Source organism: Colius striatus, chromosome 2 (genome assembly GCF_028858725.1).
Source record: "Colius striatus isolate bColStr4 chromosome 2, bColStr4.1.hap1, whole genome shotgun sequence".
NCBI lineage: Eukaryota > Metazoa > Chordata > Aves > Coliiformes > Coliidae > Colius > Colius striatus.
In genome coordinates this window covers 110,107,840-110,122,794 of record NC_084760.1, presented here as the reverse complement: position 1 = coordinate 110,122,794, position 14,955 = coordinate 110,107,840, and the positions used below count along the sequence as shown (strand labels likewise).

Below are 14,955 nucleotides of genomic sequence, written 5' to 3'. Positions count from 1 at the left end.
CCAGCCTGTCCAGGCCCCACTCCTCTTCCCTTGTGTTAAAGGTGGACGTTTGTCCAGTTTTGGTTTACACTTCTAATTTTCTATCCAGCAGAGCACTGCCATAAAGAGGTTGGGACAGCCTTGGGCTTTGGGGCTGCCCTATTGCTCCCAGGTAATTCCTGTGAAGGTCCAAGGATGGGGCAGGCTCTGCAGCCCACACCACAGGGCGAGAAAAGGCAGCAGTGTCTGGGCACAGTGCAAAGCCACACACACAGGCTAAGGCAGCTGTGGGTTTCCCCATGCTCTCTGGCCAAGCCACACATCCCATTTCTCCTGCCTTCCCCTCACTACACCAAAACCTGTCACCGGAGTGGATTTCACCTCACCCATGGGAGCCTCAGTGGAGGCAGATGCTTCAGCAACACCCTCAGGCAGGCATGATGGAGCCACTCATCGGTCCTCTCCCCTGGCCCCAGGCGCCCACCTGTGTGCCCACTCCTGTGAGCACCCTGCTCTGCAGGCTCCCACCTGCCTGGCATCACCTGGGTCGCCTCTGCAGCACCTCGGTGTCCAGGAGACAGGAGCTGGTGGTCAAGTATAACGCTGGGGAGAGGCAGTAATTCCCTGAAGCTCAAACACTGTAACAGCAACAACGCTGGGAATAAAGGAATAAAGCACCTGGGAATAAAAGAAAACGGAAGTATTTTATTTCATGCAGAACCAGTTTCCTTCTTAGAAGCATTAGTAGCCCCGTGGAGACCACCTGGAGAAGTCAAGAAGACAGGCAGCCCTGCCAGGGGGAAGCCAGGCAGCAATGTGCTCTGGCCAGGGGCTGTGTCACTGGGGTCATGCTGGGAGGTGTGATCCTCTCCCTGCCACATGACAGACATGTCCTGTGTGTGTGGGCTGGGCCCTCAGGATCCTCCAGGTGAGCATATGAAAGCTGTGAGGGGCGAGAAAAGGCTGAGGGAATGGGGTTCATTCATTCTGAGGAAGACCTAGCAGCACCCCTTTTCCCTTCCACCCATCCTCCAGGCCTGTGACAAGGCTACTGAGAAGCCAAGAGCCAGGCATTTCACTGCAAACAAGACTAAAACCAGGCAGGTTTCCTGGAAGAGAGGATAAAAAAAGTTTAATGTTGAGAAACTTCAAACAGTGGAGCAGAGGCCAGGAGAGGAGGTAGCATCTGTCCTTGGACATTCCCAAACCCAAGTGAAGCAGCCCTGGTCTGTAGTCGGAGCTTGCCCTGAGCAGGCCAGAAGTCCTTTCCCACCTCAGCTGGTGTCTGGTAAGACCTAGAGCGGAGGCAGCAATGCAGCTTTCCTAGCTAGAAGAAGGGATGAGGCAGCTGTCAACACCATGTGCATCTGCACGACAGGCTTCTCACCACCCAGGCACGGTATAAACCACAAGTGAGGACATTTCAGCTACAAAAAGCACCGTTTCCTTCAGTTCAGCCTGTGCTCTGCTGCCCCACAGCATCAACATCCAGCAAAAGGCGTGTTCTGGGACACCAGACAGCCGGCCATCTTCCAGGCCTGGCCAGGGCAAAGCAGAGCGAGGCACAGTGCCAGACAGCAGCACATCTGTCCAGCAGTCACAGGCTATTCTGTGAGGGTAGGCGGCGTTTGTCTTTGATGGCATTCCTCTTCCTCTTCTTGCTGAGGAAGTTTTCCAGCTTCCCACTCCTCTTCAGCTCTGTGTACTTCTCGGCAAGCTCCAACTTCCGCTTCTCAGCTAGAAAGGGGAAGAGGAGCAGTGTTTGAAACTGAAGCCCAGAGCATCTCCACGGACCAGCCCCTTCTCACTCCTCCCTCCCCAGCCCCAGGCCTGGATTGTCTCTCGAGGACCAGCACTGGAACAATCACTCCACGGCTCCCTGGAATACAATGAACAAGTCCCTGCAGTGCTCAGAGTGCTCAGTCCCTCCCTGTCAGCAGGACTCCCTCTGAGTCCTCCTGCAGCATGTTCACACCCAATACGTACATTTCTTTAGGAAAAAAGGCTTCTTTCCCTGCTTGGCCAATTCCCTCTGTTGCCTCTTCAAAGCCAGCTCCCTCTCCCTCAGTTTCTGCTGGTTTTTCTGTGCCTGCTCTTGCTGTGTCTGTACAGAAAGGACAGCCTGTGTCAGCAAGTGTCTGGGCAGACCTCAGCTCACACATTCCCTCATGCAGGAGAGGAGACGCTGCACACAACTCACCATGCGGTTCAGGAGCTGCCGGAGTTTCTCCTTCTGCTCCACATTCCGACATTTTTTCAGCTGTTTCTGAACCATCTAAAGAAGAGAGCAGAGAGCTGTGTGACTGCCACCTCCACAGGCCACTGCCCCAGCTGCCCCTGCCAAGCAAGGTTCTTCTGGCCAAGGATAGGCACACTGCATCACCTCCTTCTCCTGCTTTTTGATGTTGTCCAGGAAGCTGTAAGTCTTCATAAATATTTCAGGCTTATACTCTCCAGACAGGTCGTCAAATCGAGGGTCTCTGTGGACCTGAAGGCAGGAAAGGTAAAGGTAAGAGTTGTGACTGGGATTATCCCCTAAATAGCGTGCTTCTTCCAAGTGGTCAGACCTTGCTGGGGTTCTTTTATTACTAGCAACACTATGCACCCACCACTGAAAACATCCTCAGTTGGCAAAGACTGAGCACACTGATCAAGGTGCAGTCACTCACAAAGTCACCACACATTTCCACATGCAGATCTACCACCCAGGAGCAGCCACTTCACAGGAGAGCAGTGTGAGTGCTGCCTCCAAACACCTGCAGCTCCCAGGCCAAGAGCTGGCTGAACATGTGCTGTCAAGGCAATGGATTTGGGAATTCAAACCTTATCTAGATTTTCACAGATGACCTAGGTTCAGCTCATACAAAAAGACAGAGACAAAAAGAGTTCTCTAACTGAGATGAACACATTAAGATGATCCAGCAATGCTAAATCAAAGTTATATTCTGATTAGAAGCTAGATAGACATGTGGACTTCCAGTGTGATTAGCACTGAATAATGACCACAGCTCGCAGGGCAGCTGGCATCAGTGGCAACTGCAACATCCCTGAGAAACACTTGGGTCTCAGATGTTTGAGTTACACCTCAAGTTGTGTGCTATGCAGAGCAGCAGGTTCTACAGAGAGCAGCTGCTCCTGCATCTCATCTCTTGCTCTCTCCAGAGATGTGCTGGCACTGCCTGTGCTCACCAGTGGTCCAAGCCCTGGACCACTCACCTTCTTTCTAACAGAGACAACTTGTCGCAGAAAAGGTACAGGCTTCTTGGCAGACATCTCCAGTGGCCTGAAAAAGAGAAAAATGTACTTAAGAGGAACAGAGAACAGAATGAGGCCCAAGCCAACAAGCCAGGAGGTTAGGCAGACCCTCAGAAGAATCACAGAATCTTAAGGGACCTCGAAAGATCATCCAGTCCAACTCCCCTGCCAGAGCAGAAACACCTAGAGTAGGTCACACAGGAACTTGTCCAGGTGGGTTTGGAATGTCTCCAGAGGAGACTCCACAGTCCATATGGGCAGCCTATTCCAGTGCTCCCTCACCTGAACAGGGAAGAAGTTTTTCCTTATGTTTCTTTGGAACCTCCCATGTTCCAGCTTATACCCATTGCACCTTGTCCTGTCATTGGCCATGACTGAGAACAGCCTGGTTCCATCCTCCTGACACCCGCCCTTTACCTGTTTGTAAACATTAATGAGGTCACCCCTCAGTCTCCTCTTCTCCAAGCTGAAGAGCCCCAGCTCCCTCAGCCTTTCATCCCAAGGCAGATGCTCCACTCCATCATCTTGGTGGCCCTGCACTGAACTCTCTCCAGCAGCTCCCCGTCCTTCTTGGACTGAGGGGCCCAGAACTGGACACAATATTCCAGATGTGGTCTCACAAGGGCAGAGTAGAGACAGAGGAGAACCTCTCTCGACCTACCGCCCACAGCCCTTCTAATACACCCCAGGATGCCATTGGCCTTCTTGGCCACAAGGGCACATTGCTGGCCCATGCTCATCCTGCTGCCCACCAGGACCCCCAGGACCCCTTCCTCTACATTACTCTCTTAACAGTTCATTCCCCGGCCTGTACTGGTACATGGGGTTATTCTTTCCCAGATGCAACACTCTGCACTTGCCCTTGTTGAATTTCATTAGATTTCTCCCTGCCCAACCCTCCAGCCTATCCAGGTCTCATTGAATGGCAGCACCACCCCTCCCAGTTTAGTATCATCTGCAAACTTGCTGACAGTGCCCTCTGTTCCCTCAACAAGATCATTAATTAATATATTGAACAGTACCTGTCCCAGCACTGATCCCTGAGGGACTCCACTAGATACAGGCCTCCAACTAGACCCTGCCCCACTGATCACAACTCGCTGCCCTCTTCCCTTCAACCACTTAATGATCCACCTCACTACCTGATCATCCAGCCCATGCTTTCTCCGTTTTGCTGTGAGGATGCTGTGGGAAAATGTCTCTGCAGTGTCAAATATTAAGTGAAAACCCACCACCTGCACCAGCAAATGTGTCATTCTTCTCCCTCTCCATGTTTTTATTCATCATGCTACAACCCTCTTCTATGCCTGACAGAATAATTTATTGCTCTTGACTAATACTTATGCTGAGAGGTGAGACCAAAGTTGGGAATTTCTGCATTGACCTGGGAGTTATATAGGTCAGTTCTACTGTGGCCAGGCTTGGTGAGAAAGCACACCCTAACCCAAGAAAAGGTAAGCCCCCGGTGATCAGGGCCCTACAGCTTATGGTAAAAAGAGACTTGACAGGGACTCAAGGCCATGGGGATAACCCATCAAGTGAGTAAGTTCTCCTGTAAAGCCTGATGCTCTGAGTGTACGGGGGGACAGTACGAGGTGGGAGAATGGGGTGCTACACTACCCATATCGCTTGGAAGCTGTGTCCTGCCCTGTGTCAGGACACAGAGTAAGTGATGAGACATATGAAAAGACCTTTGAGAGTAGCCAGGATATTGGCATTCCACTCACGTTCAGCAACCAGCACTGGGGCAGGAACAGAAATAAACAAGTTCTCCATACAAGTTCGCCACTGAGGGCAGTGCTCAGCCTATTTTCATGTCCACTGCTGTGGCTACACCCTGTACAAGGCCCTTGGGTCAGCTTTATACAGCATTGCTGAAGCCAGCTTAGTTCCAGAGGATGTCCCTGAAGTCCTGTTTTTAAGAAGTTCACTTCCATAACAAAACTATGAGAGAATCAGCATGTAGGATTTACAGCGATGCAGCGCTTCAAGGATTAGGGGAATTAAATAAAAATGGAATTATGCAAACTGTGTGGCAGAAATAGAGGCACTATGTGAGGATGTTACACTACACTAAATCCCCCAGGCTCCTGGGTAAAAGGTAAAGCAGAAGCATTATTCTAATTGACTGTTTACAGCAGAAGAAATATGTATTCAGCAGAGATTTGGAAGTAGGGTAGGGAATACCAGTGTAACAGAGGAAAATCACTTAGATAGGACTCTGAAGACTGAAAACCAGTGAGCTACTGCAAATAAAGGCTAATGGTATAACAGTTGTTACCAGTGGGGACTTGTGAAGGATCATAAAAAGATCTGATGGTTTCTGTTGTGTTAAATACATCTTACAGTCACCACATCAACAGCACATCCAGAGTACGTAAACAGGAGATGTGCAGACCACTGAGGGCAGGAAAAAGTCTGTGACGATAAGTAGTAGAAGGGAAAGAAGGAAAATCACCACAGACAAGCCATGGATGAGACAACAGCAGCAGGATGAACGAAATTCCAGGACAATGGGCTGTCACTGCAAATGTAGTTGATGGGAGCCAAGCAGAAGCTGTTGGTAAGCTGGGACACAAGTAAAGCACTACCGTAGAGCTTCAAAGAGAGGCATGCTGGGGTTAAAAGTGCCTTAATATGGAGAGTATAAAGGAACTGAGTGCAGATCTAACTGTCAAGTAACAGGTGGCTGCTGGGGATTTGAACAGGATAGGACATGAAGAGCTCTGTATCAACAACAGCCCATTCCCAAATGAAACACTACAGTGAAAGGCATTATTGCGAAGCACACTGAAGGAGAGCTACGCCAGCTGCCAGGCAATGGCAGCAGTGTGAGGAGCACCCAGCGTAGCTTCTGGACTGCAGAGAGCTCCCATGCACATTTTTCTGATAACTAAAGAATCTCTTTACCCCTTTTTGCCTTGTTGCTGCTTCACTGTAACTTTGGTAGGCTTTGCAGTTTTCTTCCCACTAGTCACCTGCTTGCACACTCTTGTTCTCATATTGCTCTGTGCCTGTAGTAGTTCCTCGAAAGACATGGGATATGGATCTGGAAGAGAGCACAGGACACATCTTGACCAAAGAGCTTCTCAAGGCACTTCCCACCCCTGAATTCCACCAAGAGGGATGTCTCAGAGCCTGACAGAGTGACAAGAGCACAGTGGTGGCATCCCTATAGGGCTGCATGACAGAAGGCAGACACTCCATCTGTCTTTGATTCTTCTCTCATTAACCAACCTGCGTTCTTTACCATTAGAATAGTCTCCCCCTCTCCCCAACTTGCCTTTTACTCCTTCCACTCAGTCACACACAAGACCAGTTCAGAGTTTTTAACCTGGTATAAAGCCCAGAGCTCTGTGCTGGGCTGTATTTTGGCCACACTGCAAATTCTGAGGGGTCACCTCTCAGTCCTGACTCTTTTCACTTTAACAGACTGCTCTGTAAATGGGCACCGTCATGTCTTTCACACCATGAGACAAGACAGAAGGTACAGGAGAACTCCATGGCCTGTTTAGTCTCTCTCTACTGCACATTTACCATAGCTCTGCTCAGTCTGCAACAAAGTGATTCCCACAGCAGAGCCTCCGTGAGGGCCTGTAAACTACTGAAATCCAGACAGTCAGCCTTCACCATCTCACTGCCAACAGAAATAGCTTACAGACTCACTGTGGGAACAAAACAAGTCTCCTCTGGAGGTTCCCAAACCCACTTGGGCATGTTCCTGTGTGACCTGATGGAGGGAAACCTGCTTTAGCAGGGGGCTGGACTGGATCATCTCTAGAGGTCCTTTCCATCCCCCCCATTCTGTGATTCTAAGATAAGGGTGAATTATTTTTGGCTGAGTGGGCCCATGACATCTCAGGCCACTAGAGAAGAGATGCCAGCTATAGATGGGCTCGTGATCAAGGGCTGGACCTGACCAGGCACACTACTGCACAGGTTATCCATGAATAAGAGATGTGCTGCAATCAAGCAAGCCAAGCAGTTAAAACCTCTAGAATGGAAAAATATGGCTGAAATATAAACATGGAGAGGCCTATCAAATTGACTATATCACACTCCTCCAAACCCACCAAGGCCTGTGCTCACCATGGTGAAAACAACCATTGGATGGCTGGAAACATCCCCCATGCCAGAAACACTCTCCTGAGCCTGGAGAAGCCAGTCCTCTGGCCACATGGCAGCTCAGAAAGGATCCAGTCAGACAGAGGGACTCATTTCCAAAATAAACTCATAGACACACAGGCCAAAGAGCATGACATTGAGGGGGTAGATCACAGCCCCTATCAAGCACCAGCCTCTGGGGAAATCGAATGAGACAACTGACTGCTACAGGCTACATGAGGTGGGACCTTCAAACATCAGGACACACATTTGTCAATTGAGCTGGCCCTGCCCACTCACAACTTTTACATCCACTAGAAGGGGATAAAGTCCCTGTAATGTGCATGAAAAACATACTGGGAAAAACTGTCTGGGTTAGTCCTGCCTCAAGCAAAAGGAAACCCATCCATGGGACTGCTTTTGCTGAGGACTCATGTGTGCTTGGTGGGTGATACAGAAGGACAGGGAATCCAATGTGTGCCTCAAGGGGACTGTGTCCAGTTCTGGGCTCCTCAGCTCAAGAGAGACAGAGAACTTCTGGAGAGAGTCCAGAGCAGGGGATCAGGGGACTGGAACATCTTCCTTATGAGGAAAGGCTGTGGGAACTGGGGCTGTTTAGTCTGGAGAAGAGGAGATTGAGGGGAGACCTCATTAACATTTACAAATATCTAAAGAGTGGGTGTCAGGAGGTTGGGACATCCCTTTTTTCTAAAGTAGCTAGCAACAGGACAAGGGGTAATGGGATGAAGCTGGAACACAAAAAGTTCCACTTAAATATAAGAAAAAACTATTTCCCTGTTGAGGTGAGGGAGCCCTGGCACAGGCTGCCCAGAGGGGTTGTGGAGTCTCCTTCTTTAGAGGTTTTCAAAACAAACCTGCACGTGATCCTGTGTGACCTGATCTAGGTGGGACCTGCTTTGGCAGAGGGGTTGGACTAGATGATCTCTAAAGGTCCCTTCAAACCCCTAGCATTCTGTGATTCTATGGTTTGCTCTTAGTCTGAGAACAGCTATTGTTAATGTTATAGTTATTGTTATAGTTAACAGCTAATGTTAATTGCTCTAAGACCCTGGCCCTGTGTGACACCATGTCTATAACTGCTTTAAGCTCTATGAATGGTATTACAGTAAGAAGCACTCAGATTAACGAAGAATGAGCTTTGATAAAATGGAGCAACAAATGGACAGGTTGTTAGGGCTGACTGGACTCGACAGACGTTGCAGAAGCAAAGTGATGGTGATTCATTGGTATGTACTGCAAAGTGTGTGGCCTGGGCATGACGTAAAGGGTATAGAATAAGAGGTGTCCTGGTTTCAGCTAGGATAGGGTCAACTTTCTTCTTAGCTGGTATAAGGCTGTATTTTAAGTTTGTGCTGAAAAATAGCATTGATAACACATAGACCTTTTGGTTATTGCTGAGCAGTGCTTGCACAGGGTAAAGGCCTTTTCTGCCTCTCCTGAACTGCCAGCGAGTGGGCTGGGAACCCACAAGAAGCTCAGAGGGAACATTGCCAGGAGAGCTCACCCAAACCAGCCACAGGGCTGTTCCACACTCTAGAACGTCATGTTCAGTACATAAACTGGGAAAAGGAGTATATAAACGAGGGAGGAGGGGTAATTGTTGCTCAGGCATCAGTCAGCAGGTGGTGAGCATCTGCACTGGGCACCACTTGTTGTTTTCTTGGGTTGTCTCTCTCTTTTTTTTGTTACAATAATAAATGATTGTAAGGAAAGGGAATATGTTTTATTATTTTACTGTAGTTATTACATTGTTATTTCAACCCATGAGTTTTGTTTTCCAGCTTTCCTCCCTATCCCCCTGGGACACAGGGGTGGGTGTGTATGAGTGGCTGTGTGGTGCTTACTTGCTGGCTGGGGTTAAACCATGAAAACATTTCTTATAAGGTTTTAATTCCCATCTCAATGCATATGCCTTTGCAGATAAGAACAACTGCCTTGAACTGGCAGTTCTGCCACACTGGCCCAAGCACCACCTGATTCTTCCAGCTCCCCTGGCCGGTAGAGGACCTCTCAAGCTGCTGCACACCTAAATTTGCACAGAGTAATTGTCCTTGAGGAGACATCTGAGATCTTCCATGCAAGAGGAAGGTGACTGGGCAGAAGAGAAACAGCTCCCTGTAAGTTTCTGTTCTAGAGACCTCTCAAGCACCTCAAATTGAAACCTGCTGAAACCTCAACTCACTCTCTGAGCAGAGCAAGGTGAGAGGAGGAAAGCAAAGAACGAAGGCGCTGGGATACAAGAAAGGACTGACCTCTTTGGCAATTCCTTTCTCACTGAACCGGTGGCCACGACAGCCCAATCCCCTCTGGAGATGCGCTGCGTGCTGGGTGACCCCAGGAACCAAAGCTGCCCAGGCCGCCCCGCCTCGCACGGCCCCCTGGGCTGGAGGTCGCCACCTCTCCCGGAGGGTGCTCCCTCCCCACAGGCCACACCGGAGCCAGGCGACTCTTACCTGTCCCGCCATCATCCTCCTCCTCCTCGCCTCTACCCGCCCCTTGAGCCCTCGGTGGGCTCCCGCTGTCGTCACTGTCGCCAGAGCTGTCGGCTTCCGCCGCCTTCAGCCTACCGAAGCGCTGCTCCGCGGCCGCAGCTGCGCCTCGTCGCAGCGGCCGCCCCCACACCTCCTCCTCCCCCTCCTCCTGCTCAGCGGCGGCGGCGACTCTTCTCTGTCCCGCTGCCTGGGCTCGCCAGTCACGGCCCCCGGCGGCCTCCTGACGCGGCCGCATCGCCGCGCGCTCCCAGCCCCTCACACCGCCGTTCGTTCCCCCCACGCCGCCGTTCCGTTCCCCTCACGCCGCCGTCCGTTCCCCCCACGCCCCGCAGCCGCTCCCCTCACGCCGCCGTTCCGCTCCCCTCAGGCGGCAGAAGCGCCGTGCCCGTGAGGGCGAGCCGAGCGCGCGCGGCAGCGGAAGCGGCAGGGCCGGCGCACGCGCAGACACGGGCGGGCGGGAGCAGGGGCGTTTATTGGCTGAGGCAGGGCGCGCGGCGCGTGTGCGCGGTGGGAGGCCACGCCCCCGGCACGGGGTGTCCCGGGAGGCGGGGAAGGGGCGGCCCCGCCTCGGGTCCCGCCGCGGGCCAGGGCTGCGGCCGGGGTCGGTCCGGAGCGGCGGCGGGCGGCGAGAGGCGGTCGGCCAGGGCGCGGAGCTGCGCGGCCAGACGGCTGAGCTCCTGGCCCGGCGGCTGCGGAGCGGCGATGCGGGGCGCGGGCGGGTGCTGCCGGGCGCGCAGGTAGACCGCCTCTTCCTCCCTGCAGCGGACACGGTCGTAAGCGGCGGCGGCGGCCCCGGGGCACGGCTGCCCTCGGCCCTCCGCCCCGCTTCAGCCCTCACCTGAGGCAGCGGCTGGTGCAGCTGATGGCGTGGCCTCCGCCGTCGCGCCGCGCCGATACGCGGAGCCAGGCCCAGGTGCGGTCCCTGCGCAGGATGCGCAGCACGGCGGTCCCGGTCCCGGCGGTGCCCAGCGCTGCGGGAGAGGAGCCGCGTTAGCCGCCGCAGGGCACAGGGGCAGAGCCGCACCCTGCCCGCACACCCCGCAGGCTGCCCCGAGAGGCTGCTCCTGTGCTTAGGGGGCTTCGTCCCTCCTCTCTGCCCCAGGTCCCAAGTTTGGAAGCTGGGACCTACAGCCGGGGTAGGGGGTGTGTAACCAAGTCCCTGCTCTGTCTTTTTTGGAACAGGGAAGCCAGAGCGGGCAGGAGCAGATGTGCTATGTTTCTGTTGTCCTGACAGGCAGGTTTGAGGCAGAGGGTGTGCCCAGGGCTGACACTCACCCACAGCCCGGTGCTGGGCTGCTGCCAGCTCAGCATCCTCGGGGTGCAGGAGGCTGTACCACGACTGCCCAATCAGTTCCTCCCTGCGGTAACCGAGGTGGTAGGTGATGCTGGGGAAGACAAGAGGAGGGGGAGTGAGTGCTTTACAGGGTCTGCACCGTGTCAGGGAGGAGCAGCTGTTGCATGAGGGCAAAACAACAGGGCTATCAGAAAGAGTTGCAAACGAGTGAGGGAAGGGGCTTGGGAAGTGTGTGGGACAGTCTCAGTGCCCATGCAGGGTCCAGCCTGCATCCTCCCCCCAGGCTTGGTGAAGGGAAATGGCGGTTGATGCCTGAGCTGTAGGGCTGGGGCCATGGTGTGAGCAGGCAACCCTCACCTCTCCGTGACATCAGCAAGCGTCATGTCTAGGAGGTGTGTGCTCTGGAATAGGTCGTCCTGGGAAATGGCATCGGCATCTGCAGGCAACCGTGCAACAGGGGTGCAGAGGGCCAGGAAGGCTGTGGTGGAGGGGGATGGTGGCCAGCGCAGAGCCCTGAAGTGCCCACACACTGCCACGGCCCGATTGCCACCGTGCTGCAGCCGGAAGGCCTTGGAGGTGCGCATCTCACTGACAAATGTGACCTCTGCAGGGAAACAAACAGGTGCAGCGGGTCAGAGGCTGCCTTGCCCCACTCTCAGGGCTGGCCCCAGCTCTCTGCAGTCACAAAGGAGCAGAGCAGGGCAGCAGCACCCGTGAGGTGCCAGCCAAGGCCTCCCTTACCCCTGCCAGGCTGGTCCTGGGCGAGGAGGAGCTTCTTGCGTGCCTCCTCCTGCGATCGCCCATCGAGGATGTCAAAGATCGTGTCTCCCTGGGCCAGCAGCTCCACCTGTGAATGAAGGGGCTGTGGTGGAGGACTGTGCCTGTCGTAGGAGGCCGTGCACTGGCACAGCGAGTGTGCAGCCTGCTGGAGCCGTGGGCAATAAAGGCACCAGGACAGGTATGGGGACAGCAGCTGCGGATGCCCAGCAGGCAGGTCTTACCACAGAGAGGCCCAGGATCTGAGCCACGTTCTCTGAGATGTACACCAGCTTGCCAGTGGCTGAGAGCACCAGCAGAAACCCTGGCAGCAGGGAGAGCAGCTCCGTGCCGAGGATCGGTTCCGCGGCAGCAGCCGAGTCTGCAGGGAGAGCGTGGGGTGAAGTGCTGTCTGACTGGGGCAGGAGCTGTACCTCCCACCCCCTGAGGGCAGCTAGCTCAGAGTGCAGCCCTGCTCTGGGTACCTGGAGGGAACATCTGAGCCCCCCGCAGCCGGAGGCACACCAGGGCCATGGTGTGGAGATAGGAGAGCCGCTCCTTCTCCCGGGCGGACACAGGCAGCAGAGAGCGCAGCGCCTGCAGCTCCGCGTTGATCTGGTCCCGCCGAGCCTTGGAGGCACTCTTGGTTGACCTGCAAAGCCAGCTGCTGGAGGAGATGTGCAGGGAGGAGAGGGAGAGCATTCCCTGCCCACCGCTCTGGGGAGAATCGCAGGCTCGGGGACAGGGAGTGGAGATGCTCCCCTCGAGAGGCTCAGTGCCTGCCCCAGCCAGCTCTAGGAGAGCAAACCTTCCAGGGCTGCTGGGTGCCCGCAGAGGTACTCAGTTATGGCTCACACTGCTGGTGGGGATGCTGCCCTTTTCAACTGGAGGCTAGGCTGGAACTGCACTTTGAGGGGTAAAACCAATGACACAACCGAACCCCACGGGATGGAAACTGCATCCAGTGCACCCAGAATGTGAGCTCCAGCCCAGTGCATCTGACCCTACTCCAAATCCCTCAGCCCTTCCAAGCTCCCACACCTCCCCCTGTGCTGGCTGGCAGCCCTGCTGCCCCAAACTGGTGCTAGCCCCTTGCAGGGGCCTTCAGGCACTACACAAACAGGCCTGCGGCTCTTCCCAGCTAGGAGACCATCACAGCCCTGTAGAGGAGAGGCAGCAGGGAGCTCACCTGAACGGCTTCGAGGCGCTGGGCACCTGCCTGTCCCTCCTGGGCAAGCAGCTCATCTCAGCCTGCAGCGGCCTGTGGCAGTGGCTGCAGAAGATGGTCATGGTGGCGGCAGTAAGCGATGTCCCGCAGCCTCCGGCGCCTGTGGCTGCTCTGAACCTGCTGACCCCGCTGCTCCCGGCCTCCTTTTGTACCCTCCAGGGGCGCAGGGGCCAAGCGGCTGATGGAGGGAGAGTTACCTCTGGTGACGCAACTCCAAACAGCTCGGGGCTATTTTTAGAAGGCAGGCTGCTAAAAATAGCCCTTGCAGCCGGCTGCAATCTGAGAGGGGAAGCAATAAAAGGAAGCCAGGGTCTTTAAAGCAAACCTGGCTGCTCAGGAGGGGGTGATGACGAAGGTAGCAGGGATCCACCCCTGGGCACACAGCTGCCTGGCTCCTGGCCCAGGGCTGTTGCCAGCCCAGCAGGTCTGTGATGGGCTGAAGGGCCGTGGCTAGGCTGCCTGCCCAGCAGCTGCCCTCCAGCATCATTGATGACAGAGCTGGGTGCTGGGAGAGGGAGTTGATGTGCCAAGAAAATGCAGTGGAGATAACCCAGACCAAGGTGGTGAGCAGTGTCCCACTCCCAGGTCAGCAGCAGAGTCCTAGCAGAGGGAGGTCAGGCCACAGCACTCCTGAACTTGAGGGAACCCTTGAAGGGGAGTGGGGTGCCTGTGACCTTTCCCCTGGTGAGCTCCTTTTCTTCCCAGAACAGCTTTCTCCCTGCCAAAGGTTTGCTGTCCTAGAAGCAGCTGGCATGAGGCACCAAGGCTGGCTTTCCACAGTCTCAGAGACTGTGATTTACCCCACACAAGCTCCAGTGACAGCCAGGAGCACCTCCAGGAATCGCTCTGCTCAGCACCAGGCTGCCCAGCACGCTGAGCCTGTCTGCAGGTAGTTCCTGCACACTACAAGGAGGATAAATGTGGTGCTTCAGTGCTGGGGAAAGGGATGCTGTGGCACAAAAACATCCCCCCTTTCATGACACAGCCTGTGGCTGAGGCAGGTGGTTGAACAGGGTGGCTCAACATGTGGGTGATGCCCACCAAGCCCTAACAGATAACCTGCAGGTGCCAAGGACCACGAAGCTGGGAGCGCTCTCCCTGAGCCAGATGTGCTGTCAGCACACCCTGGGCTCCATCCATTGTTGCTCACCACCATGAAGTGCTGCCAGTACACAAAGAAGGAGCTCTTGTCACAATTGTGGGACCTTCTGTCCCTTGACATGGGCTGGTCACTGCTCTTGAGCCACTCACGGCTGTTTCCTTGCATCCATGTTGCCCACCTCTCACAGGCTGAGGAAGCCTGGGCACCTCTGCAGCCTGGTGCTTGTGGATGAGCAGCACTTGACGCTGGCTAGATGCCAACCCTGAGAGCAGAGGAGATGGCCTGGGCTCTGTGCCACCCATTCCTGGCATGCAGCCACTACCATCTCTCTTGCCTGCCCTATGACTTTACATCCCAGGGAATGCCCCGAGTGCTCACTCTCCTGGCTTTCCCTGCATTAGCTCCATGACAGCTGCTGCTGGAGCTCCTCTTCATGTCAGGAACCCCACCTCCACAGGCAGGGGCTCGGGCACAGCCCTCTCTGCTGCCACAGACACCCCTCCACATCCCTCCCTGGGCAGGGAGCTGTGGGGTACCCCCCAGGCCAGGACACATGCCCTTCCTTCCTCCCTGACCCCTCAGAACCCAGGGCAGGAGACAGGCACACCAGGGCAATGCTGCTGGGTGGGGAGAGAGGCCAGCTCCCCTTCTCACACCTCAGCCAGGGCTGTAGCTCACACTGGCCTCGGCCCACAAGCCTCTGCTGTCCTGCAGCTGTGGGGGA

General features: G+C 54.8%; 2 protein-coding genes across 2 annotated transcripts; both read right to left on the bottom strand.

Annotated features, from left to right (window-relative positions):
* Positions 1-680: 680 nt before the first annotated feature.
* Positions 681-10,122, bottom strand: RRP36 (ribosomal RNA processing 36). The gene is made up of 7 exons (XM_061989064.1): positions 9,813-10,122; positions 6,145-6,283; positions 3,196-3,262; positions 2,363-2,467; positions 2,180-2,254; positions 1,966-2,083; positions 681-1,716 (listed from the first exon to the last, which is right to left on the bottom strand). The coding sequence occupies exons 1-7, from the start codon at positions 10,084-10,086 to the stop codon at positions 1,577-1,579; spliced, it is 918 nt and encodes a 305-aa protein (XP_061845048.1). The 5' UTR covers positions 10,087-10,122; the 3' UTR covers positions 681-1,576.
* A 134-nt stretch (positions 10,123-10,256) lies between these two features.
* On the bottom strand, positions 10,257-14,924 carry NPAS4 (neuronal PAS domain protein 4). Its single transcript, XM_061989061.1, has 9 exons — positions 13,455-14,924; positions 13,091-13,307; positions 12,387-12,553; positions 12,147-12,283; positions 11,887-11,992; positions 11,503-11,749; positions 11,127-11,236; positions 10,690-10,822; positions 10,257-10,607 (listed from the first exon to the last, which is right to left on the bottom strand). The coding sequence occupies exons 2-9, from the start codon at positions 13,189-13,191 to the stop codon at positions 10,322-10,324; spliced, it is 1,287 nt and encodes a 428-aa protein (XP_061845045.1). The 5' UTR covers positions 13,192-13,307; positions 13,455-14,924; the 3' UTR covers positions 10,257-10,321.
* Positions 14,925-14,955: the final 31 nt, after the last annotated feature.